This window comes from Cebus imitator, unplaced genomic scaffold (genome assembly GCF_001604975.1).
Source record: "Cebus imitator isolate Cc_AM_T3 unplaced genomic scaffold, Cebus_imitator-1.0 Scaffold77, whole genome shotgun sequence".
NCBI classification, from domain to species: Eukaryota; Metazoa; Chordata; class Mammalia; order Primates; family Cebidae; genus Cebus; species Cebus imitator.
In genome coordinates this window covers 3,117,405-3,142,287 of record NW_016107392.1, presented here as the reverse complement: position 1 = coordinate 3,142,287, position 24,883 = coordinate 3,117,405, and the positions used below count along the sequence as shown (strand labels likewise).

At 44.4% G+C, this 24,883-nt stretch overlaps 1 protein-coding gene across 5 annotated transcripts in view; it reads right to left on the bottom strand.

Moving 5' to 3' along the window:
* Nucleotides 1-9,864: 9,864 nt before the first annotated feature.
* Nucleotides 9,865-24,883, bottom strand: part of CHCHD3 (coiled-coil-helix-coiled-coil-helix domain containing 3) — a 296,049-nt gene continuing 281,030 nt past the window's right edge. For 3 of the 5 annotated variants that reach the window (XM_017532527.2, XM_017532528.2, XM_017532529.2), the window contains 2 exons: nt 22,355-22,490; nt 9,865-10,627 (listed from right to left, as the gene is read on the bottom strand). In XM_017532527.2, coding sequence (XP_017388016.1) covers nt 10,604-10,627; nt 22,355-22,490 — 160 coding nt within the window. In that variant the 3' untranslated portion in view covers nt 9,865-10,603. Of the gene's footprint in view, nt 10,628-21,947; nt 22,491-24,883 lie in introns of those variants that run through there. The other 2 variants (XM_017532524.2, XM_017532525.2) reach the window with 1 other exon arrangement.

Here is a 24,883-nt window from a genome sequence, read left to right as displayed (position 1 = left end):
ATGGCGCTGTCCTTTTGGTATGTTTCCACCTTGTATTTTCTTCTACCTAGGGCTTAGCCATTTCTGCAAGAAGTCATCATTCCTTCTAGTGAAGGATGGTGTTTAGAAACCAAGATCTGGGCATACAGTGAGCTCACTGCTATTAGAATGCTGTTGCTCCCAGCTCCTCTCAACGACAGATCTAAGGAATATCTGAATGAATGTACATTCATACATGTATATGTGTACAATATATAAGTATGAATATATACATATAAATATGCATGTATTTATATATAAATTTGTTTCAGTATCTACCACCACAATTTCACTTCAATACCTCCAATTCCAAACCCACGCTACAGAGGTCATTTTAATTTCTCCCTTTCCATATTTGTAACTTCCTTATCTGACAGTAAGAAACATGGCTCTCATTATCCTCAATATGTTTATTATCGCATCAGTGTCCTCTGTATGTCATCACTCTTCCACTGCTAGAGCCACCCCTCTTCTCCAGGCTGACACAACCACCCTCCTCCCATCACTCAGGTTCTAACACCACGAATGGACACCCTCCTCTTCCTGCTCAGGTTCAGGTAGTCTCACTCTTGGCTGCCACCACCCTCATCCCCTGCGTGGGAGCCTGCCTTGCTTGGCTCTACCTAAGGGCTTCTGGATTGTTATTCAGGAAGAAAGAAAGGCAGTGAGAAAAGGAGGGAACTTGGAGGATTTTAATTATTGCTGGCAAACATTAACTTAGGACGTGCCACATGGCTGATCAGAAAATGGAAGCCATCGGAAGAGAAAGACCTCATCCTCTCAGAGCCATCCACCAGCCTACCTGCATCCGCGCTCATAAGCTCCACCTTTCTCCTACTACAATGAATAAACTCTCCCTGCTCTGTTCAATGACAGACCCCAGCCTATTAGCCTACTCAAGCGCTTTCCACTGAATTAATCCTCTTTTTCTGCTTATTTCCATATAAAACGGGCTATATCTTCAATCTTAAAAAATAAATCGCTAGGAGCCCACAGGGGAATCACTTAAACCCGGGAGACTGAGGTTACAGTGAGCCGAGATCATGCCACTGCACTTCAACCTGGCAACAGAGCAAGTCTCCATCTCAAAAACAAAAACAAACCAAAATTCTACTCTCCCTTTAAGCAAAACTTCTTAAAAATGCTGCTGCTGGCCAGGAGTGGGGTGGTTCATGCCTGTAATCCCAGCACTTTGGGAAGCCGAGACAGGTGGATTACTTGAGGTCAGGAGTTCAAGACCAGCCTGGTTAACATGGTGAAACCCCGCCTCTACTAGAAAATACAAAAATTAGTTGGGCGTGGTGGCGCACACCTGTAGTCCCAGCTATTTGGGAGACTGAGACACGAGAATCACTTGAACCCAGGAGGCAGAGGTTGCAGTGAGCCAAGATCACACCACTGCACTCCAGTCTGGGCAGCAGAGCAAGACTGTCTCAAAAAAAAAAAGTGCTGCTGCTTCTCACCCTCTTCACTTTCCAAACTCATTCTTTCCTCAACCCTATTCTGATCAGGCTCGCATTCTCTCCAGTCACCACCTGCTCATCAAGTGACTTTCATGTTGCCAAATTCACTGGCTAATTCTGCTGTCATCTTACTCAATCCATCAGTAGCACTGAGTGCAGCTGGGCATTCCCCTTTTCTCGAAACGCTCCCTTCCCTTGGTCTCCATGTCTGCATTGCTTTGTCTCCCACCTCAATGGTCACTCTCTCACATTCCGCTTGGCCAGCTCTTCTCCCTCTTCCCCAGCATCCCAGTCTTAGAGAGCTGCAGCTGTCCCAGCCCTCTCTTTACACACTCATCCCATAGGCAAGGACATCCAAGGTGAGTGCCAAGGCTTCATGCCATCTTGACAGTGAAGACCCGAAATTTCCTCTCTAGCCCCAGACACGTATCTAAAGGCCTACACAGCCATTTCTACTAGGAATCGTAAATTATATATTAAACTTAACATGATCAAAATGGAACCTCTGCTTCCTGCCCACAGCCCTCCCACTCTCAAGGTGTTAAGTGTCTCCATTTCAGTAAATGGCACCACCATTCAGTAGTTGCTTGGGCAAAACTTGGGGTCCTTACATTTTATTCCTCTCTGCCTGACACCCACATCTAATGCAGCAGACTGTCTTGTTGGGTCTGTCTATGATCTCCTACATCTATGGATTTCCTAAATCTGACTTCCCACTTTTTCCATGCTACCACTCTAGTCCGAGTCACCACTTCCTGCTTGGGTCTTTAATGTAATAACCTCCTAATATTCGCCTTGCTTCCACTTTGCCCATACTTGGATAGTTCTTTACACAGCAGCCAGAGTGGTTATTTTTGGTTTTTTTTTGGTTTGTTTTTGTTTTTGAGATGGAGACTTGCTCTGTTGCCAGGCTGAAGTGTAGTGGCACGATCTCGGCTCACTGTGACCTCAGTCTCCCGGGTTTAAGTGATTTCCCTGCCTCGGCCTCCTGAGTAGCTGGGACTACAGGCCCACACCACCACGCCCACCTAATTTTTTTGTGTGTTTTAGTAGAGACAGGGTTTCACCATGGCCAGGATGGTCTCAATCTCCTGACCTCATGATCTGCCCTCCTCAGCCTCCCAAAGTGCTGGGATTACAGGCATGAATGTTTTCGTTTGTTTGGTTGGTTGGATTTTTTGAGACAGAGTCTTGCTGTCACCCGGACTGGAATGCAGTGGTGCCATCATACCTCACTAGTCTTGACCTCCTGGGCTCATGCAATCCTCCACCCTCAGCCTCCCGAGTACATGGATTACAGGTGTGTGCCACTATACGTGGCTAATTTTTTTATTAAAAATTTTTTTTTTGTGGAGATTGGGTCTCACTATGTTGGCCAGGCTGGCCTCAAACAATCCTCTCACCTTGGCCTCCAAAGCACTATCACAGGCATGAGCCACTGCACCCAGCCCAGAGTGGTCTTTTATAAATGTAAATCAGAGTGACTGACAGCCTGGCATAAAAACCTCCAATAGTTTTTTCATTGCACTCAGAATAAAGCTCAAATCATTATCATGGACAAAAAGGTCCTGCCTATTCTGGCTCCGGTTTACCTCCGTGAACCCACGTCTCAGAGCAATGGGCCTTTTTCACTCTGCTGGGGCCATAAGGGCCTCCTTGCTGCCCCTCTAACACATCGAACTTCAAGCGTCTGCCCCAGGACCTTTGTGCTGACTGCTCTCCAATCTGTAATGCACTTTGCTTGGGTCTTTGTTTTTTCTTTTTAGAGACGGTGTCTCCCTATGTTGCCCCCCAGCTGAAGTGCAGTGGCTGTTCACAGGCACGATCATAGTGCACTGCGGCCTCAGACCCCCCAGCTCAGGCAATCCTCCCATCTCAGCCTCCTGAGTAGCTGGAAACCATACCTGGCTTCCAGTTCTCTCACTACATTCAAGAATCTACTCAGATGTGATCACCTTATAGCTGCGTTTTCACCACTTAATCTAAAATAGCACAGCACCCCCCACAAACCTCTATTCCCCCTCCCTGAGTTCTCCATTTCTTTATGCATTCATATCTCACATAGCTCGCATCACTACCTGACATCATATGGTTATGGTTCCCTCCCATCCAGAATGTAAACCCCATGAGGTCTGGACCTTTTCTGTTCTCCGCTGTATCTCTGACACCCGGAACAATACTCATAGACAGAGGCTATGCTGAACTCAGGCAATGATTCAGGCAATATCAGTGTGACAGGGTACTGTGGCTAAAAACCCCTTCTCCTGGGAACAAGAGAAGGCAGGAGTGGTGAGCTAAGTGGTCCATGCTGAGCCACAGGCAATGAACAAGCTTTTCCTTTAATGAGGGGGAAGTTGAAAGTGGTTATGAAAACTCAGGACAATAATCTTCTGATGTTCCTGAAACATCATCACCTTAGCAGTGATTCATAACCCCTCTTCTGCTTCTATACAATAACATCTTTCTAACTTCACTGATAAATTCATTTCCAATAGAAGAAAAACACCTTCTGCCTTAGTCACTGATACTTCCAAGTTCGGAGTTAAGCACCTGAGGGTGAGGAGTGTGGGCTCTTTTATTTTGGGTTCACATTTAACATGCAGCTGCTGCAAAGGCATTTTAAGAACACGGAGGTGACTGAAAATAAACTCCTGCCAGCAGGTTACCCGACATTCTATTCACCCTCTGCCGAAGTGGAGTTCCCAGCTCCTGCTCTGCAGCCTGCCTTCCAAGCTTGAAATAAAACGACAATGCCACTTCAACTGGAGGTTGAATACCGTTTTCAATGACTTCGTGGTCATGCTCCTGAGACCGGGATGTGCATTACCTTAGGGAGAGGCAAAGCCAAGCTAAACTGTGTAGGCTGGCGTGGCTTTGCTGGTTTGATGCTGACTGAGAAACATGGCCTGTCGCTATGAAATGAAGGAAATTGTTTTACCCTCATCTCTAGGACTGCACAAGCAGCAGATAATAGGCAGTTGGCCCTCGACCTCGACTTAGGAGGGGCAGAGAGAGAGACAGCGAACAGAGGCTTTCAACCTGTGCCGTGGGCAGCGAGGAGGGTCCAGCAATAGCCTGGCTGATGCGCAGGCCTGACAGGGAAGGGGACTCCGTAGGAGGCTCCCCAAATATGAGCCACTTGGGGTTCAGCTCTGGCAGACTGCTCTGTGCTAGGGCAACTTTGGGAAGAAAGGCGCACAGCTAGAGCAGAGTGGTTCCTTGCAACTGACCACTGACCTCCGGCTTCCATGCTTGCATTTCAAAGCCATCATAGAAATGTAACTTACTTTGAAGGCAAGGTTACACTCAAAGCAGACTGGCCTCTCAACAAAGGGACAATGACCAACTGCCTGATAAGAATCCTCCTAGGAGAGAGAGACACTATCTCTATCACAGGCATGAGCCACTATCTATCACAGGCATGGGGGCGGGGCAGAAAGGTAGGTAAGCAAAGTTTTTCTGCACGGGAAAGCCTTTGAAGAGTATAGATGTCTCACCTAATCCAAATCACTGCAAGAGTTTTGAAGTACTCCATTAAATTGAAGCAAAACTGTTTGCCACATAGAGTTGACTTGGTTTGAGGAGTTGCAGGGACTGAAATGGTTTCAGTTTCCAACTTTCTGAACTGAAAAGCATCAATATGATGACCATATTTTCTGAATCCAAAGTGGATTTAACATCGGATCGTCCCGTGAAATACAAGGGCATGTTATAATGGTCTAGAGAAGATCATGGATCTATTTGGAAGGGCAGGAAAAGTGGAAGATACCTTTGATTTGGGTGATTTCTGCCTTCTCCCATAAACTAAAGCAATTCAACTCTTCTTAGGGGTTCTGCCAGCAATATTGAGGCTGGAGGGAACAGAGGAGAGAGAGCACAACAGAAAATATAAAATTCCATCATCTCCATTCAAACATCAGCCTGGAGGTAGGAGAATGAATTAGGTGATTGGATATTTCTCTCCCAAACTCAGGATCTAGTGCCTCTGGGCTTTGGAAGGTAATGGAATTGAAAGTTCCAGAACCTGTCTGGTGCTTTGGCCAAAATTCCTAGCCATAAGCAATCTTACCAGGTGAGGACGGTGACTCACTCTCATTCAGTGTATGGGGGAACACACCCACTTTGTTTTTCTTTTGCCAATCCAATCCTCCACCATGGATAATGCAGTGCTATCCAGGAGCAGCACAGCTCACCCAGGAAGATGGGCAGGGCCAACCTCCCAGTACCCAAGCGGGGCCTTGAAGTTTCCCATTTCACTGAGCTTGAAAAATCACCCACCACTCCTGCCTCCCTGGGTCATGTGCAGGCTGGGGATGATCGTAAAATAGACACAGCTCTGACCCACCTACAGTGGAAGAATTAATGACTCTTCATATATGGTACAGTGAGAATAAGCACCTAGAGGCCAGGTGCAGTGGCTCACACCTGTACTTCCAGCACTTTGGGAGGCCAAGGGGGGCAGATGAAGACAGAAGTTTGAGACCAGTCTGGCCAACACGGCGAAACCCTATCTCCACTAAAATTATAAAGATTAGGCAGGCATGGTGGCACACATCTGTGGTCCCAGCTACTTGGGATGCTGAGACATGAGAATTGCTTGAAACCGGGAGGCAGAGGTTGCAGTGAGCCAAGATCACGCCACTGTACTCCAGCCTGGATGACAGAGTGAGACTCTGGTTTTTTTTTTTTTTTTTTTTTTTTTAAAAAAAAAAAAAAAAAGGAAAAATGAAGCTCCTAGAGAGTGAAAGGAGCTTGTGGGAACCACGTTCAGTCCTCTCCAGGAACAGCCTTGACCACCAGCCTGCGTTCTACTTTCTGGATAGTAAACAGGTCCTTATCACTCTCCTTTATTTCCTTTATGTTGCTTGAGTTATCGTTGGTACCTCGAAAACAAGTGGGTCAAGGGAAGGAGTAAACACTGAAATCTCCTCCATCCTGCATGGTCTTCTTTTTTTTTTTTTTTGAGACAGAGTTTCACTCTTGTTGCCCAGGCTGGAGTGCAATAAGCGTAATCTCAGCTCACCACAACCTCTGCCTCCCGGGTTCAAGCAATTCCCTGCCTCAGTCTCCCGAGTAGCAGGGATTACAGGTTTGCGCCACCAGGCCCGACTAATTTTGTGTTTTTAATAGAGATGAGGTTTCTCCATGTTTGTCAGGCTGGGTCTCGAACTCCCAACCTCAGGTGATCCACCTGCCTTGGCCTCCCAAAGTGCTGGGATTACAGGTGTGGGCCACCGTGCCTGGCCAGTCCCACATGCTCTTAAAGGTTGAGAGGGAGAAGCTAAAACAAATGCCAGGAATAAGGTTTTAAACTAAACTGTGGACTCCTTAGCCAGCGCATGTATTCACTGGCCAGTGCAGGCCTCAGAGCACCGGCACCACCGTCCCCTATCCTGGGGGTGGTTTGGACTGTGGGTGTCATCAGCACAAATGGGTGACGTGTCCTAGGGTGACTTCCTAGACTAGCTGTAGACTGCCCATGGAGTAAATCTCTCAGGGCACTGACGGAAAACAAGAATCTAATGGGGACCACAAACTGTAGGAAAAGTACCACCAAGGGCACAGAGAACAAAATACAAATATAGTTTTTCTTCTATTTAGAGAATTTAAAAGCTCCATTTACCCAGTTTATAAGAACTGTAAGCATAAGAAACTACTAAACCATAGGAAGTGCTAAATATAGGATTAAAAGATTTAGGAGGCTGGCGGAGAAAAGAAGGGAAGCATCAAAAAGCACAAATCATAATGGAAAGGACCCAGGAGGCCACTGTACAGTGAGACCAGAGGGAGGTGACTTGCCCCCATTGACGAATGGAGCAGAGCTGGGTCAAGCGCCCGGGGGCGGGGGGGGGGGATGTGCTGTGCACTCTGGTGTCACTGCTTCTCTGGAGGGAGGCCGGAGAGGCTGAGAAAAGTGTAAACACACAGAGGAGGTGAAAGGAGGGGATGAAGATGGCAGAGAAGGGAGGAGGAAGCAGAGACAGAGAAAACTTGGGAGAGGGAGACAGGAGAGAGCAGTGAGGGTATGAATGAGTAGTATCAACTCATTCACTCACATTAGCTTTGCAAGAGGATTAACTCTAAACTGTTTTCCAACTCGGTTTGAATCACAAGTTACTGCGGCCCTTCCAATTGTTCAATTGCTAATTCTTTAAAAAACTCATTTCCAGAATACCATATAGCATTATTAACCACAGTCAGCATGTGTACAATAGATCTCTTGACCTATTCCTCCTGATCTGAGATTTTGTTGCTTTCATTCTTAAATCTCGAAAGGGTCAGCTCCTACAGCTCACTAAAATGTGGGTTTCTGGCAAAAGCAATGATACCTGCAGGCTGGAAGACAGGAAGAACCACATGTTTTCCATTTCTCAGCCCGAGAAGTCAAGGATATGTGACTACCTGTTCAGTTCTAAGCCAAATACTGCTAAAAACTGTTGTAGGGAGGCGTCTTGTGGGTTGACCAGCTGGCCACAGGCGTCTGGCTTTTAGCAGTCCACATTTGCTGCTAATCATGATTAGTCAATACTTTTCTCAACTAGTGCATGCTGGCCAGTATTCTGTAATGTTATTCACTTCTCAAAGAGGACTCTGTGCTGATTCAACCCAGTTGTCGTCCAGAAGTCCATCAAACATTTGTTTAGTGTGATAACCTCTGACCAGCTTTCAAGACCCTTTATTCTTCTTGGCTTCGTGAGCTAAACTACTGTGGTTCAAAGTGTGTTCTACTTAACGGGGAAACTGACTGATTGGAATGTATCACTCCACAGCCTCATATAAATCACAACATTCTTCCCAAGCAGCAGTCTGGAAAGTTACTGTGACCGGGCAGAGCTGTGATGCCATCAGCAGGGAACTCTCCAAGGATGCAGAGAAAGGCATCCTTTCATCCTTTATTTCCCCAAAGCGCTGGCTTTTCTCTTGCACCTACCATGTTTATCAGAATGATAAATTAATAAGCAATGCAGGGAGAGACGGCCTGATGAACCAACCCCCATTCCCCTGGATTTCGCCCACTTTAGACGCCTGACTCTACCGTGCTGCGTTTCCCTGCCAGAGGCAAGACTGGCAGCCTGGGATGTGCCAAGTGCTTGGCTCTAAACTGCAAAACAAAACAGTAAAGGAGGGAATTTGTGAGTTAGCTGATTTGCAAACATCAGAGCAAGTCGCCATGTAAACATTTGTTTTTGTGTCTCTTGGGTTTTTCCATTTCTCTCAGGCAGCTACCTGGATGCCACCCTGATGGCATCAAAACGTGCTGCTCCTCAAGTTACTGGTGAACCCTTATTCACACTTAAAAAAACTCAGCTTCTTTCATGCCATTAAAAAGAAACCTAAAAGCCCCCACAAAACAAAGAAACAAAAAAACCCAAACAAAAAACCTTCATGAACCAGTCATCACAGAGCATGTTAGTAAATACAGCAGGAGAGTCTCCAGTGTCGCTCAGAATCAACGTTAGGCCAACAGGTATGTCCCCACGTGTCAATGAACGTGTCACTTGGAGGGAGCCATCACCTGGGGACCTGAATGAATGAGCAGCCGCAGGCACACTCACACGGGATGGCTGAGACTGGCCCATCACCGGTGCATCCCGACTTTAAATAAAAGGTACCTGGGAGTATGTTCTATGCCCCCAGCTCCAAATGCCAGTTTACTGAATCATCACACAAACCAGCATTTACTGGGTCTGACCAAACGTATGTGGTGAGTAAGCATTTGGACTCTTCACCGTAAGCCTAAAAGTTAGTTTTTCCATTTACCCCCATTTTGCAGTTGAAGAAGTATGCGGTGAATTCCACAGCACAGCCAGAATCTGAACACTGATTAAGAATACAGAACCTGTAATACGCTTGCTTGGTAACAAAATAAAATAAAAATCCTGCATGACAAAAGACACTTAAAGGATATCACAGAGCACTGCTACTTTCCTGCTGTTTCCCCAAAGCACCTTCCCATTTAGCTTCAGTGTGGCTACTTATTTCCACTCATTCAACTCCTGGTAAAAAAGGGAGAGTTATAATCAGGAAGTCCTGATAAATTGGAAAGAGGAAAAAAACCTAATTTTCTCTAAACGTTTTGTAGTATTACGGGGTCAGAAGGTCCCAACCAATGTTATCTAATCTAGTTCTTGCCCCAGGCAGGATGACTTAAGTCATCCCAAAGAAAGGAAGGTTAATACCATTTGTAAAGATCTTCCCGAATTCTACCTACCTGAGAGGCGAGTTACAAGGATCACTTGCCTGTTGGAGGCTCTGCGAAATGCTCTGGAGCCTTTGAGAGGAAAGGCACAGCACAAATGCAAATTATTAACAATAAAAATCAGCTCAATTCCCATAAACATAGCCATGTAACCCAGCCAAAGGAATGTGTGAGGCGTGGAGCTACAATGCGAGTCTTTGTCAGAAAATATATTTATTATGGATAGTGAGTGAAGTAAAGATGTCAGTATTCACTACCGAGGTTATATCAGCCAAGGTTGCCTTCATATTGATAAAAATACCTTATCTCACTTGTAATCATAAACATTATTCCAGTAAAAGAGGTACATTTTCGCTCCTTTTTGCCTTCTTGCCTGTATGATCGCCATAGTAAGTTAAAATGAAATTGCTCTTATATAAGCAAAGAAGAAAAGAAAGAGAGACAAAACCAACATCCCGCAGCCTAGACAATTCCACCCCGCACTGCTGCCCCAAGAGCGATGTTTTCTGACTCTCTCCTCGCCCCACTCCAGTTCATTTAGCCCCCCACATATCCCATTTTGTTAGGGTGGAGCTTCACCAAATGATGGGGCTCCCTCAGAAGAGAAACATTTTATAGTCAGTGGAAGTTGAACAGAAAGTACCAAAAGGTGGAGAAGGCTGCCCTTCTCTTTCAATCGTCATAAGAGGGTTTACTAATACTGAGGGGTGTCCTTTAATGACTGACGCCTGGTCAAGGCTTTGGCCCTTCAAATTGCCACTGTTCAAAATGTGAAATGATTCTGTTGAATCCATTCTCTGGTGTCTCTCTTTAGTGGTCTTCTCATTAGTGGTCTTCTCTTCAAATGGGTTGTTTGCTTACTAGGAAAAAAAATGTTCCATCTCTGGAATTAACGTTGATGGTGTTTGCTTGTTCTGTGTTGTTATCCTCCCTTCTCAAGCATGCTCTGTAAGAGAAACAGAGAGAGTAAGTTTTACCACCAGGAGAGGGCAGAAAACAAATGGCAGTAACTATTTAGTATGATTTGTATTGCTTTTCAAATATCTAACTTTTAAAACACATAAAAGGCATATGCTTCCTGTTCTCAAAATATTGCTCCTTTGACCAACACCATTGCTTTATCAGATATGATCTTTAAATGATCCCTCTCACCACCATACAGGTTGAAAATCCCAATAAGGCTGGGCGTGGTGGCTCACACATGTAATCCCAGCACTTTGGGAGGCCAAGGTGGGTGGATCACTTGAGCCCAGGAGCTTGAAACCAGCCTGGGCAACACAGTGAAACCCCATCTCTACCAAATATACGAACATTAGCTGGGCATGCTGGTGTGTGCCTGCAGTCTCAGTTACTCGAGAGGCTGAGGTGGGAGGATCCCTTGAGCCTAGGAGGCAGAGGTTGCAGCAAGCCATGAGCTGGGTATGTGGATGGCTGGAAGGAGGCAGGCGGGAACGGGTGAACTAGAGGCGACCTCGGCCTCACCTTGCCTCTCTGAATGGTTGCAGAACTAGACGGGGGAGTATCACTTTTTTCTTCTTAAAGACCTCTAAAAGTGAGCTGGGCACGGTGGCTCATGCCTGTAATCCCAGCATTTTGGGAGGCCAGGGAGGGTGGATCACCTGAGGTTAGGAGTTCAAGACCAACATGGCCAAGACGGTAAAAGCCCATCTCTACTAAAAATACAAAAATTAGCCATGTGTGGTGGTGGGTGCCTGTAATCCCAGCTACTCGGGAGACTGAGGCAGTGAACTGCTTGAGCCTGGGAGGCGGAGGTTGCAGTGAGCCGAGATTGCGCCACTGCACCCTAGCCTGGGCAACAGAGTAAGACTCTGTCTCATGTAGAAAGCAAAAGTGCTCCTGGTAGGGGCATTTGGAAATGTTGGGATTACAGCTGGTAGATGCAGTGATTGGGGGAAAGCTATGGCCAAGGCAGGGTGGGGATCAAACCCCAACTCCAAAGGCTCTGAGAGGGAATCTCTTCATTAAAGAGAAACATAAGATTCCCCCCCAGAGAGGGAGAACACAGATGTTCATGTGCTCATGAGGCTGGACAGAGCTACACAGATAAGTACCTATTCCCAGATTGTCCCAGATTGCAGAAATGGTCCCTACATTCTATTTAGTTATTTATTTGGGGGATGTGGAGGTAGACAGCAAGAATTCTTAACTACCAGATGAAAACTCTATAACCAGCTGAAATCGAGGTATGCTGACTCCTTTTTTTTTTTTTTTTAGATGGAGTCTCGCTCTGTCACCCAAGCTGGAGTGCAGTGGCACGATCTCAGTTCACTGCAACCTCCGCCTCCCAGGCTCAAGCAGTTCTCTGCCTCAGTCTCCCGAGTAGCTGGGATTACAGGCGCCCACCACCACTCATGGCTAATTTTTGTATTTTTAGTAGAGATGGGCTTTTACCATCTTGGCCAGGTTGGTCTTGAACTCCTAACCTCAGGTGATCCACCCGCCTCAGCCTCCCAAAATGCTGGGATTACAGGCATGAGCCACCGTGCCCAGCCCACTTTTAGAGGTCTTTAAGAAGAAAAAAGTGATACTCTCCTGTCTAGATTTGCAATCATTCAGAGAGGCAAGGTGAGGCCGAGGTTGCCTCTAGGTCATCCGTTCCCGCCTGCCTCCCACCAGCCCTCACCTTCCAGCCATCCACATACCCAGTTCTCCACTGAGCTCCCACCAGGCACTGCTGCACTTGGTTACCTGCTATGGGGAAACTAATACATACACCCCTGGAAAATTCAGGACTAATAAAAGGTAACAATTTGCTAATTTTTATTTATTTGCTAAATACATGCTAACATTTATTTTATTGTGTAAACAATGTAATATTTAATAGGAACAAAACAGTATCTGATAGAAAGTAATTTTTTCCATTTCCCAGTTTCTGTGTCCCCTTCCAGAGATGGTGACAGCTCACAAGAGGAACTGTTCTGCCTGGCGCAGAGAGCAAGCCTGTAGCTGGAGCGAGCAGGGAAGGCTTCTCCAAGGACCTTCCACCATGGATCGAATACAGGTGGAGGACTAGGGTGGGACTGAGAGGAATGAGGGGAGAGAGAAAGTGGTGGCCAGGATTCAGAGGGTGGGGGCAAGCCCAGCACATATGGAATCCTGAAGGGAGAGGCCTCGCTGGAAGAAATGACACGCTCAGAATTGCTCAAGAGAAAGGGTGGAAGGAGGGCCCAGGACAGTCGCCAGGCTGAACATGTCCTGCCTGGGGACATGTCCTAGCCACAGAAAACAAGGAGGAATGCTTTTAAAGAGGAGAACGGCATGTAGGAAGGTTAACCCGACATCCTTGGCATGATGAATCCAACAGAGGGGAGTCTGCAGGCAGGAAGGCCAAGGAGGAGGCAGGTTAGAAACCAGACAAGCGTGGAGACAAGAACTAGAGCTACATGGGAAGAAAAAGGGAGACGGTGACACCTGAGGTATGGGAGGATCCTCGGTGACAAGGACAGTGATGGGGTCACCAAGAGAAATGGAGAAATCCATGGGAGCTTGGGAAGAAGGATGACTTAAAGTGTGGGTTTGAGAGACAATTTTGGGTGAGACAGCCCAAATGGAAATGTCTAGAAGGAAGTTGCAGGCCTTCTGACATCAAAGGTCTCTGGACACAAAGATTTAGGGTCAAAAATTTAAAAATAATTGAAATGAAGGGGACAGAACAAAAAGAGTAGAAGTCAAACAAGATGGTTTCTTGGGTCTTAGGAGCAAAGGGTGGCTAGATTATCCTAAAGTGTCCATCATTGTAAGTTTCTGTAGAAGTCTGTGGAATAGGTTCTATAAATTCCAGATATATAGGTTTCTAAGAAGCCCTACGGATATCCATAGGGTACAAAAGAACAGATATAAAGGCAGGCCAACTTAGACATAACACACAGAGAGTGGTCAGAAAAACAATGATTCTGTCACACAGAAAGTAAATTAGAAAAGCTAGATGCCTTTAGAGAAAACAGAAAAAACAAAGTAGGTGCAGAGGAAGACTCTGCTCAGCAGAGAGTGGTCCTGTGAGAACTCACACTGGAATGTGGGGCATAAGCTCCATGTTCGTTGGGAAAATAACACCCTGAGCACCCACCACGTAAGAGACACTACCTGGCAGTCACAGCATCTCAGCTATGCTCACCCACGAGTGAATTGATCTGTGTGAGTCTCTCCAATTACATGGATGATACGTTCTATAAGTTCCAGATATATAGACAACCTCATTACATCATGCTTTATTAAACACAAAACAGAAGTCAGTACAAACCAGATCTATACTGAACCTATCTAAGGAAATTCAGTTACTGAAGAAAGTGATCTCTTTATAAATGATGCTACTTTGGAATTTGCATTTGGGGGGTTATGGATTCACTGCTTTCTTCAACACACTGATGGGAGTGAGCTGTCATCTGCCTGGCCAAGATTACAGTCATGCCCCACTCTACAATTTTGGTCTTAGGTTTATAAGGATAACCACATAACAATGCACCTCCTTTCAAATATTGCAAAATAATCTGCAGCCACCAAAACTTAATGAAAGCAGCAGTTAGAGTGTTTTTCGAAAGTCTAGAGATTGTTTCCATAATCACCTTGCAAACTCAACCAAATACAGATGGGTAATTTTCCAGCCAAATCATATCACGCTAAGAATGTTAGACTCTCTTTCAGAAGGACAGACAGGATGGGGCCTGGCTGGTCTGAGGATAAGCAGCCCAGTTTCACATAAAGACACCCAAGGAAATAACATTTTAATAACCCCTTTAACCACATTCACAAAATACCCTGTTACACGTATTACAATTCTAATCCTCAAAGATAGCACAGTGGTTCAGCTGATTCGTGGCGACTCCTTGAGGACACGTGGGACCACAGGAAAGTGCCAGGGCTGATCTATAAACATTTTGTCAAACTGCACTCACTTGCTACCAAAGGGTGGCAGAGGTGGTACAAAACCGTCTCAATTCTATCAGAGACATGAACAAACACAATGGCAGGTTGAATTTTTAAAAAGATAAATTCATCTGTCAAACATTCTGGGTTTTATTATCATATTCCAGATCTGCAATGAAACCTGCTCCAACTCAGACTGCAGGGCTTTTGGCTAGAGGGATCCGTAGGTCTGGTGGGGTCTGTGTTATTCAGCTTCCACCTTATAGGTTCTCCTACGGTCTCTGTATTGGTTCTGTAAGTAGCTGCTGTTGGGCTGAATTTCAACACTGCATAAATTTGACACTGCATAAATTAACATAGGAAATTCCCTAAAGAATGAGGGAAAAGCTTCGCAAGTTATAAAAAATTGCTTCCTTCATTTAAGGAACTGCTAACACTTAATGTGGAGAAAGAAATTCCTTGCTTTTGCTCATCATTTACGGATTTGGGCTTGCAGAAACTCCTTTTATAAACAGCTGGGTAAATCACCAAAAGGACAGTGTGGTTCAGGCATGAACACTGCTCTTTTCCCAAGTCTTTTTCTCATTCCAGCCACTGAAGAACTGGTAGCTCACAAATAAGAACAGCGCCCCTGGAGGCCTGAGATTGCATGTCACTTCCGCTTATTAAAAAACGATCCTAACCACTTGCCTCAAATATTTTTGTTATGTAATCTCATCAACTGATTTTTGAATCACGGCTGTCTTGGAGGGGTTGACTATCATAGCAGCATGCCAGATGCTGGCTGTGTGGATAATTTAAGAGAAATGAGGGCAATCCTGGGTTGCTAACCAATTATCATGAAGAGAATAAAAGCGGTTTGTTTTTTTTAAGATACCATTGAGTGCTTGTCTCCGGATGAGCTTACCCAGCACCTCACCAAGACTTCAGGCCTCACAAAGCTGGGGAGGGAAGCAGGAAGGTTTACTTAAACGTGGAAAAATGAAAGTGGAGATGTGTCCTGGTACAGACCTGGTATCAAGACATGAGTTTTACTAAGGAGGGTCAGGAAAAGTGGGGAGTGGGAGACACTGGCGCTTCAACAAGGAAAAAGACAGAATGAGAAAACTGTGCATGAGACAGGAAGGAAAAGTAATCCATAAATTGAATTTATGGGAAGCACAAAGGGAGCTCTGCCTGTGCACCAAGTACTGTTCTTCACTACCTGGAAATCTGATTAGCTAACTTACTTTGTTTTCAATATGTGTCTATTCCCTGCAGCAAGAGCTGTTTGTTCTTTGTTCCTCCTGCTTTGGAGGAAATACAAGTTAACTTTTTCTGCCTGGATCTTGCTTTCTATCTTCTATGACAAATGCTCTGTATGATATTCAAATTAACTGTATAAATAGTAAATTACAAGTAATTAACTATTTATACAGCTGGCTGCAACAACAGACAAAACACTAATGTACTGCAGTTCTAACTATGAAGGACGAACACAAGAAAAGAAATGCCTATTAAGAAAAATGAAAATCTATTACCATGGTAATAATAATTCTATTAAACTCAAATTTAAAAAAAGAGAAAATGTCACGAAGCAACGATTACTCTCAGAAAGTGGTTTAGAAAAGGATTCCTGTGAGAGAAGAGGCTGGGGTAAGAAATTTAAGTTTGGAATTTTGTTTCCTTTTGATGTGACTCTAATTCAAAGGGCCGCCCTACCAAAAGATGGGAAACCTATTATGAAATACCCACGCGTCAGTCACCCTGTGAACCAGCATCGCAGCTGGGCGATTAGTAAATGTCATCAGGTGATGATGATAAAGCAGCTTTCGAACACAATAAAAACACGCTCCTGGAGGGCTTCCCAGAAAGTTCACCTTCTTGATTATCTTTGTGCTCTCTGAAAGTGGCCACTGTGTACATCAGGGGGAACCCTGATGTGGGTCAGGGGAGGGAAGCAGACTGACTGGCAGCAGTAGCACCAAGGGAGGGTCTGGCCGCAGCTCTGAGCTAGCCAGGGGCTGGGGTCACCTACTGTTTCAATGGGAACAAGAGAAGAGGGGAAGAGGATCTCTTTCAGGGCTTCTAGCCTCTTTCCACATCATCTTCCAATATGTTCCTAAGCTAAAGATTCATTCCTAGGGTTGGTCTGATGAGACCTCTGCCAGGTAGTTTTGACCTGCAAGAAGTGACAGCTCCCCATCTCCCAAAAGATGGAAAATAAGGACTTGGCAGGACCTCTGAAAGGCCTAAGACCTTTAATGCAATTCAGGCCAATGGGCTCTAAGGGCAATCTGATACTATAAGGAAAATATCCTGGTTTTGAATTTAAGAGTGAGCTGTTTGGTCTGGGTTCTGCCCTTCTACAGATCATTTAAATTTTCTGGAAGCTAATTTTTGCACATGAAAAAATGAGGTTGGGTTACATGATCTCTACCGTCCTTTTAGCTCCAACAGCCTATAAGTCTACTAAATCATTTGCATCTAATGTAGAGCTCATCTGAAAACAATGATAACATATAGCGTGCTCTGGCAATAGGTTTTTCTTTCAAGAATCTTGATTTCTAAGCAAAAGCTACTACTATGTTTTCAGGACCCCTTCATACTCAAAATATGTCACAGACTTAGGAGCACTGACTCCTGGTCTAATACAAATATAATTCACAGGGGAGATGAAATGCACTGTCCTTCAGAAGGTGGACAGAAATTGTGCCGGGGCAAATTCCTCCACATGCACTGACCCTGAGGCTCTGACTCAGGAAGCCAACCAGATACTGGAGATGTCAATGATGTTTCAGAAATATCTAGACAACTGGGTGCACTAGCCTTAAGGTGGAGAGCTGCCACATTAGGATCTAGCCTCATTTACTGGGTCCTGACCCCATGCTCCTCCCTGCTGCCAGGTTTCTTTCTGATCTCTCCAAAGAGATCAGCAGGAAGCATGCAGGTCTCAGGTGGGCTTGTCTCACTTACAAGATGTCCTTATTGTGAGCTGGGCTCACTGCAGGCACGGCTCCTGCCCCACTGCCTGCTTACTGACTGAAACTTCTGCTGTGGTTGGGGGACCCCTGGCTGACCCATCATCTCACTTCAGGTCCCACAGTGACCTCTGTCCCCTGGACATCTCCTGGGGTTGGTCCTTGCTTCTGGTTCCAGTTTGCCCTTGGTTGACAGGCTCCTGGTTCCTGGCTTCCTGCTCTGTTTTAAGAATCCCTCGCCTCCCACAGCCTGTATGTCACAGGATGAAAGGCATTATGATCCAGGAGAGGCTCACGGCTGGCTGGAGGGAGGCTGCATTTTCTAATGGCCTTTATTAGCCGGCAAAAGGCTACATTCTGCCAGCCAGCGCAGAGACAGCTGTTTTTCACTTCACTGACTTTGGAAAAACTGTGAAACTGTTTCTATTCCCTCCCAGTTCTTTCTGCCACCTTGGCTTCCCCAGGGCTGTCAGGAGTATGAACCTCAAAGAAAGGGTCTGCAGCAGTGGGAGGCCAGGCAGCAGCACTCCCATCAGAAATGCAAGTGTTCTTCCCAAGTGAACGTTTAAGGTGGACAGCAACATTTAAGAGGCAAAGGCACAAATACTGGAGGTCTCAAAAGAAGAGGTGCTGCTTTTCTCAAACAGGCCGTGTCTCTTCATCTGACTATGAACAGGCATGCTTACGCATACCACCTTTTGCTCTCTATATATGAAAGCAGAATCAGTCCTGGAATAACAGAGCTAGATGGCCCTCATGGATCGCCTGGTTCAAACGTTCAATTTATCAAAGCAACTGAAGCTCAAGTCACTATAATTAGATTAGGATGGTAGCAACAGCATTTCCCAGAAACCCCACCCTCCCAGTGAACACAGAACGTCCCATAAGGGTCCAGCCAGCTTCTGCACTTTTCTGTCAATAGCAGCAGGGCTGGGGAAAAGCTGAAATGCTTAGACTGGCTCCTCCCAATGCAGCCCAGTTCTGCAAGTAAATAGCAGAGAAGTGGTATGTCCCAGGGCACTGCTCCGGAGGTAATGCGGATGTGACACCCTTCTCCTTTTTTAAAAAACAGAACTTGGGCACATTTTGGTTTACTCCTGAGCAAATACTGTGGCTTCCCATTCCCCCTCCTTTCTATTTCTCCTGTAAGGCAGGTGTAGCAAAATAGGATGGGAACCAGGTATCAATGGCAATCCAATCTTGCCGAGCTTGAGAAAGTTATGATGAGGAAGGAGACCCTTAATCCTCTTCAGCTTCTAAGGCCATTTCCCCGTCAGCCTTCTACATTGCTCAAAAGGAACAGTTAGAAGTCCGCTAGAGGAGTGGCCGGTTGGCACCTCCGGCCACGTTAAGGATAAGACCCCTACTGCTAACCACAGTCCCATCTCTAGATCACAGATATGGCACGGAGGAATCTTTCCAGAAGGCATTGCTTTTACTTAAACGTGATCAGACCCTCACCTACATCATGTAACCCACGCCTACTTCATGGATCAAGACCCTTTCAAATGTAATTTCTAGAGTTGTAAGCCTTTAAAAGGGCAAAGATTTTCTTTGTTGGAGAGCTCGGCTGTTAAGGTATTTTCACCTGCCGCAGCTCCTGGCGAAATAAATCAGCACTTCTTCCCAGTTCGGTGTTCGAGAGGTTTGTTTGCAGTCTTTCCTACTTCAATGAGGCTAAGCAGATAAGAGAAGTAAAAGACAAAGAAGCATGTATCAGCCGATGATCTCCTTCATTTTTAAATGCTGCATCTCATATAGCCAGCCGGTAGCTTTTAAGTCTTAGGAGTAATAATTATAGCAATTTAATATCTCTTTACTCTCATGAAGAACACATAACTTAATATACTAGAAATAACAGTCTAAATGTCTCATGTCAACTCATGAGAAATCGTTTGAGAACAGCTGAAGAAAGACTCATGTGAGTAAGTGGAAAAATAAGTAGAGAGGAAGAGTAAGGCTAAGGAGTATCTGGAAATTTTCCTATCAGTAAAATCTATTAGTCTCCAGGACAATGCCCCAGGGAACCAGTGAAAGGCCAATCTGATGAGTCATTTAAGAGTGGAGTGGGCTTAGCCACTGGAATTATTCCATGGGGAAATCCTTGCACTGTGTGTCAGATATGGACAACACATCCTAACAGCTTGTTGTTGTGCTGAGGATTTTCCATGTTTAGCATGTCCAACTTGTTCTCTGGATTTAACAGGAAACATAAGGAGAGTTGGCCCACGAGGAGCTGCTAAAATAGGCTGTTGGGACCACGTATCTTGCTGGAGTCTCTTCTAACAACAGCGGCACAGTTGGGGTCACGAGGCTAGACTAAATTCACAAAGAGCAAAAGGGCAACCTGGTATTGGAGGGAAAGTAACTGCTCATGAAACACTGACAGAAGCTCCTTCTGACCTCGTGGCACGATCTTAAAACGGAGCAGTGCCAAGCTGCCCCTCTCATCACGGGCTTCATCAACCCAATCCCCACGTGTGACCTTCAGACGCTGTCACCTGCTGGTTAGATAGTTCCCATTCTTTGCCCTCGCTCTAGCGTTTTCACTTTCTCTTTCCCTTACTGCCTTACTTCTGTATTAGTGGATGATGGCTGGATGCCCCTTCACAAACCTGCCCACTCGAAAACCAAACGCCACTTATGTATTTTGAAATCTTTTGTTTCTACAGCAAGGTACATCTTGGTCTAGCTATTAAATTTACTATCGTGACTTCCCTAAGTTTCAATGCTCTCAACTGGAAAATGGTGAAAATAAAACCATCTCTATTTACATCTCAGGTTGTCATAAAAAAAATAAAAAAAAAATAAAAAACAACAACAAGTAAAAGAATGGATGTGTAATGACCTTGCAATCCTAACGACTGCAGAAATGTGAGGTGGTGCTACTTCTTGGCTCTCATCCATTTCAATGTCGCCCATCTTAGGAAAAAAGGTTTGAGGGCTTCTATCTTTTTAACATTAACTTGTATTATACACCTCCTAATAACTGAATACAAGAGCCATGAGAACCGTAGGCACTCTAAACATATTACCTGAAAATAACAGATTGGAGAGTGAGGGGGAAAAAAAGAGGGTCTTTTTTGAAATCACTAATAATAATTTGATGCTTTTGGCTGAGCTGTTTAGTAAATTTCAGCACAATAATGCAACTGAGGAAAGAAGGGGGGAAATTAGATTGACTGAATACTTTATATCAAAGTAATCCTCACAACATGACCCCAATTCACAGATGAGAAAACTCAAGCCCCAAGGTCACAGAGCTAGGCAAAGGAGAGGGTACAAACTCAGGTCTTCCAGATTCTAACTCCCTATCGTGCCATGTGGCATATTTGATTTTGTCACAAGTTAACTCTGCTTTATCCTATAAATATGTACCATGGATCTCACAGGACTATGTAGATGATTCAACACAACCCAGACAGGCAGGATGGGGTCGATACTCCCCATGCCCCTGCAGCTGCCACTTTGGTAACGTCACAAATCACACAGCAGAAGTAGGCACGTGTGCTGGAGACCAGCATTGAAATACACACTTTGTCACAGCCCCTCTTTTCCACAGACTGCCACCTCAAAAGGCACTATTCTCAAGTTAGAAAAATCCATGAACCAACCTGTAAGTCCTAAGTCCTTCAGTTCGTATTCATATTGAAGGCTGGGGTTTGTTAAGAGCGTATCAGAAGCTGTTTGCGACAAAGAGAATGTACTAACTTAACATTAGCAACATTGCTTCTACCAAAGACCTTTAAAGAAAAGGATCCCGTGCATACTACTAAGAGTTACACAAGTGCTGCTACAAGCAAGAAACAGAAAAAAGCTGCAAGCCACTAGGCTTTTAAGGGCAACAAATGCTTTTAACAAATCTTGATTATATTTTTTCCACTAATGTTACTGTTATTTTCCAGCTATCCAGACAATACTAATCCTCCTGTCAGATATTTAGAGAGTCTAAAAATTTACACCAAGTGATATTATTCTAACTAGAGCAAATTAGACTGCAGAAAGGCATGCTGTGTAACTCAAACGCTAGATTTAGTTGGATTCGAAGGTCAAATCTATGGAGTTTGTCAGCAGAGGGAATCAAGGTTTCCAACAATTTCCGCCTCTCAGAACAACCTATACCCAACTGTTAAATTGGTTAAATGATAGGCAATTATGTGACCTGCTAGAACTGATAATTTGCTTCAGGGTTTATCATTCATTAGCTTTCTAAAGTACATAAATTAGAGAAAATGCACGTCCTGCGAATATCATATTTTTCTGATACGAAGGGTCAAGAGAAGAATATGGCTATGGTCTGTAAAAGCAGTGGAAATTATTTTTTAAATGCTCTCTCTGGTTTCCCTTTCCTTGTCCAATTAGGTCAACTCTATCAGAAGGGTTGGACAGTGACTGAATGGGGTTTTTTTTGCTGTTGTTTTCACCTGGCCCCTGCATGACTCTACCTGCTGCTCTTGGGCCCAAAGCTGCCAGCTCTTAATCTGTATCCTCCTCGCTGGCTCTAAATAGTGGCCTAAAAGTATGAGGCATGACCCTGAGAACCTTATGATTAGAAGAGAAAAGTTCAGCGCAAGTGGAGAAAAATATAATCTTAGTAGAATCCTTTTTTTCTGTAAATAAACGAGTTGAACACAAGGAAGATAATGGGCTCTTTGACAATGATCTGGATAGAAGTTATGCCCTAACCAACTCATCACAGTAATTCTTGACGATGATGACTAGGGCTTATAAAGCTTTTTCACACAGATTGGTCCACTAAGTCCTCACCACTGCCTCAGGTCATCCAGCTATTTGCCCAGTGCCCCCACTGGCCTGGTTGGCACACCTACCTGTTTGGCATGATTGACACAGTGCATATACTGGCTGGCCAGAGCAGAGCATTTGAGGGTCTGGTGTGTGTTCTCACGGTAACACTGGAGAATCTTGGCCTGCAGATCAGCACAGACTGGATGAGACTCATATCGCCTGAAAACAAACACAGGAACTGCTGAGACCAATGGTCTTCATTCAGAATAAAAATCAAGGTTCAAGAACGCATAAAACGTAGTATAAGACACAGGTGTTGCAAATGTAGAAAAAAGTTGAAGAGAAAGAATTTTCCTTAAACATTAACACTGCTCTGAGTTAGTCTGGACAATGTAACCTTCCCTTCCAAATCGAAACCATGTCAGTGCTGCCAGAAACCTGGAAGCCCTCAGCTCTCTTCCACTCCCACATCCACTTGGTCACAGAGTTGGAGATGCCTGCAGCCTGGTCCTCCTCCTCCACACTCGCTGTCCTTACATGGCTTCCAAGTGAGCCACATCCTGGATTCAAGAAACGACCCCGCAGCTGGTCTCTCTCTCAGCTTTGACACTCCCTACTCCTGCCTCTACACACCTTCCAGAGGGTTCCTTTCCAATAGTAAATTGAGGATGGTATCTTTCCCCAGCACTTACTACACAAAATACAAGGACAGCTGGCTGGCTCCAGCTTCTTGACCAGGTTCCTGCCTATCCTGTCGCCTTCACCCCTCAGCCCTGCACACAGCCAATGCCTGGACAAACCCAGTTCAGGGTTTGGTTCTTAGACTCTCTTCATATCTTAGCTCACGCTGCTCTTGATATTGGAAATGCTCTTCACCCAAACTCCCACCCATGCCTATATACCTGGACAACACCTACCCATCCTTTGCTACATCATTCAAGTGTCAACTTTCATTAGCTCTCCATGCCAACCCTGGTACAGTCTTTCAGTCCCTTTATGATGACCCCATTGGTCCTATATTCACTTTTCTTGCCATGCACGTGACACTGACTACACCATTGTCTAATACAATTTAGTAACCTACTTTTACTAGAATGCAGATTCCAAGAACTGTGTCTTATTTTCTTTGTCACCTCAGCTATTAGACATGGAAACCCCTATAGGAGTCATGTAATACATTTACTGAATGAATACAAACGGATGCAAAGAAAACATTTTAAAGTCCCCTGAGTGAAAATTTTGCTAATTATACTTACAAATCTCAGATTTTAGTCAGATTACTTCTCTGTGAATATGTAAGACCAAATGTAAATGTTTCCAAAAAGCTTATAATATATGCTTGAAAAATTATACTAAACCAAATGAATTATACGGATGAAAGTAAAATATTCTTGTTAATACAGCAGGAAGTTTGGACTGTAAGAACTAAATACACACAGAGAAAAAAACAATATTACTACTTTTAATCTAGAAATTCATATTTTTTCAAGTTAGTTTTAATACATGAAGCTTCCAGTCTTTCTTATCGCTTCTATTTTTGAAATTTAAATTTGTTATTTCCATAGTAATCTGGAAATCATATTTTAAATTTAATGGGTTCTTAAAAAAAAAAAAACCCTAGAGAACATAAGGGAATATTTCTCATCAATAAGGAACCCCCTGGGTGACAATTTGTCTCCTCATTACTTTTATCCAGTACACTAAGCTAATATATATTCTGCTAGAATAGAAATACAAAGCATGTTAGTGGTTCCCTGACTTTCTGCTACCCTCTAAAGAACACAGACATACAGAGAAAAAAATATTTCAGCAAATTTTCTATAACATCACTTTTACTTTTTCATTCATTACCTTACTGCTTTGTCAAATACCTAAGAACAGAATTTAAATCTAATCCCAGGAGCCTCCATGCTTTAAGATTTCAAACTTCAGATGTCTGTGAATTTTTCTGGACACAGATTTCCCTAATCCTTTACCACGAACATCGGGATTTAAAAGGAATCAGCTGTGCTTCAAAGAGTAGAGGCACAGATACCACTAACTAATTATAGCAAGACCTGCATCTGGATAAATACTGAATAAAATATGATTAAGCATCAGATCAGCTGAACCTAGCAAATACACGACTAATGACTAACAGCTCATAGGAAAGCGGGGTTACATTCTATCCTAGTGTTGACAACTAAGCGTGTCTCCAATGTGTCTTAGATTTAAAAACAGGGGGAAGGAGGTGAGCAGGGGAGACTAGAACAACCCTGAGCGGATATGCAGCCCTTCCTCATTAACATACGGGAAAAGACTGTAAAAATGAGCATCCACATACTGCGCATCATAAAGGAGACAGCGTATTTTTTCCTTTAAAAAGACTACTCACCATGGGATAATTCACCAAATGTTATGGACTCCTTAGAAAGAGGTCGTTTAAGTTGTAGATAAGCATTTACCCTGAGCTGAGCTATTAGTCATGCAAGTTAAAGTCCATGAGTTATTTATGATTTGAAATGTGTCAAAATATACTTTTATCACCACAAGTCAATACTACTCACTTCTAGGGCTCTTGATTTCCTGTCTGGTGGTTTGTTCTGTGTGTGTGTGTGTGTGTGTGTGTGTGT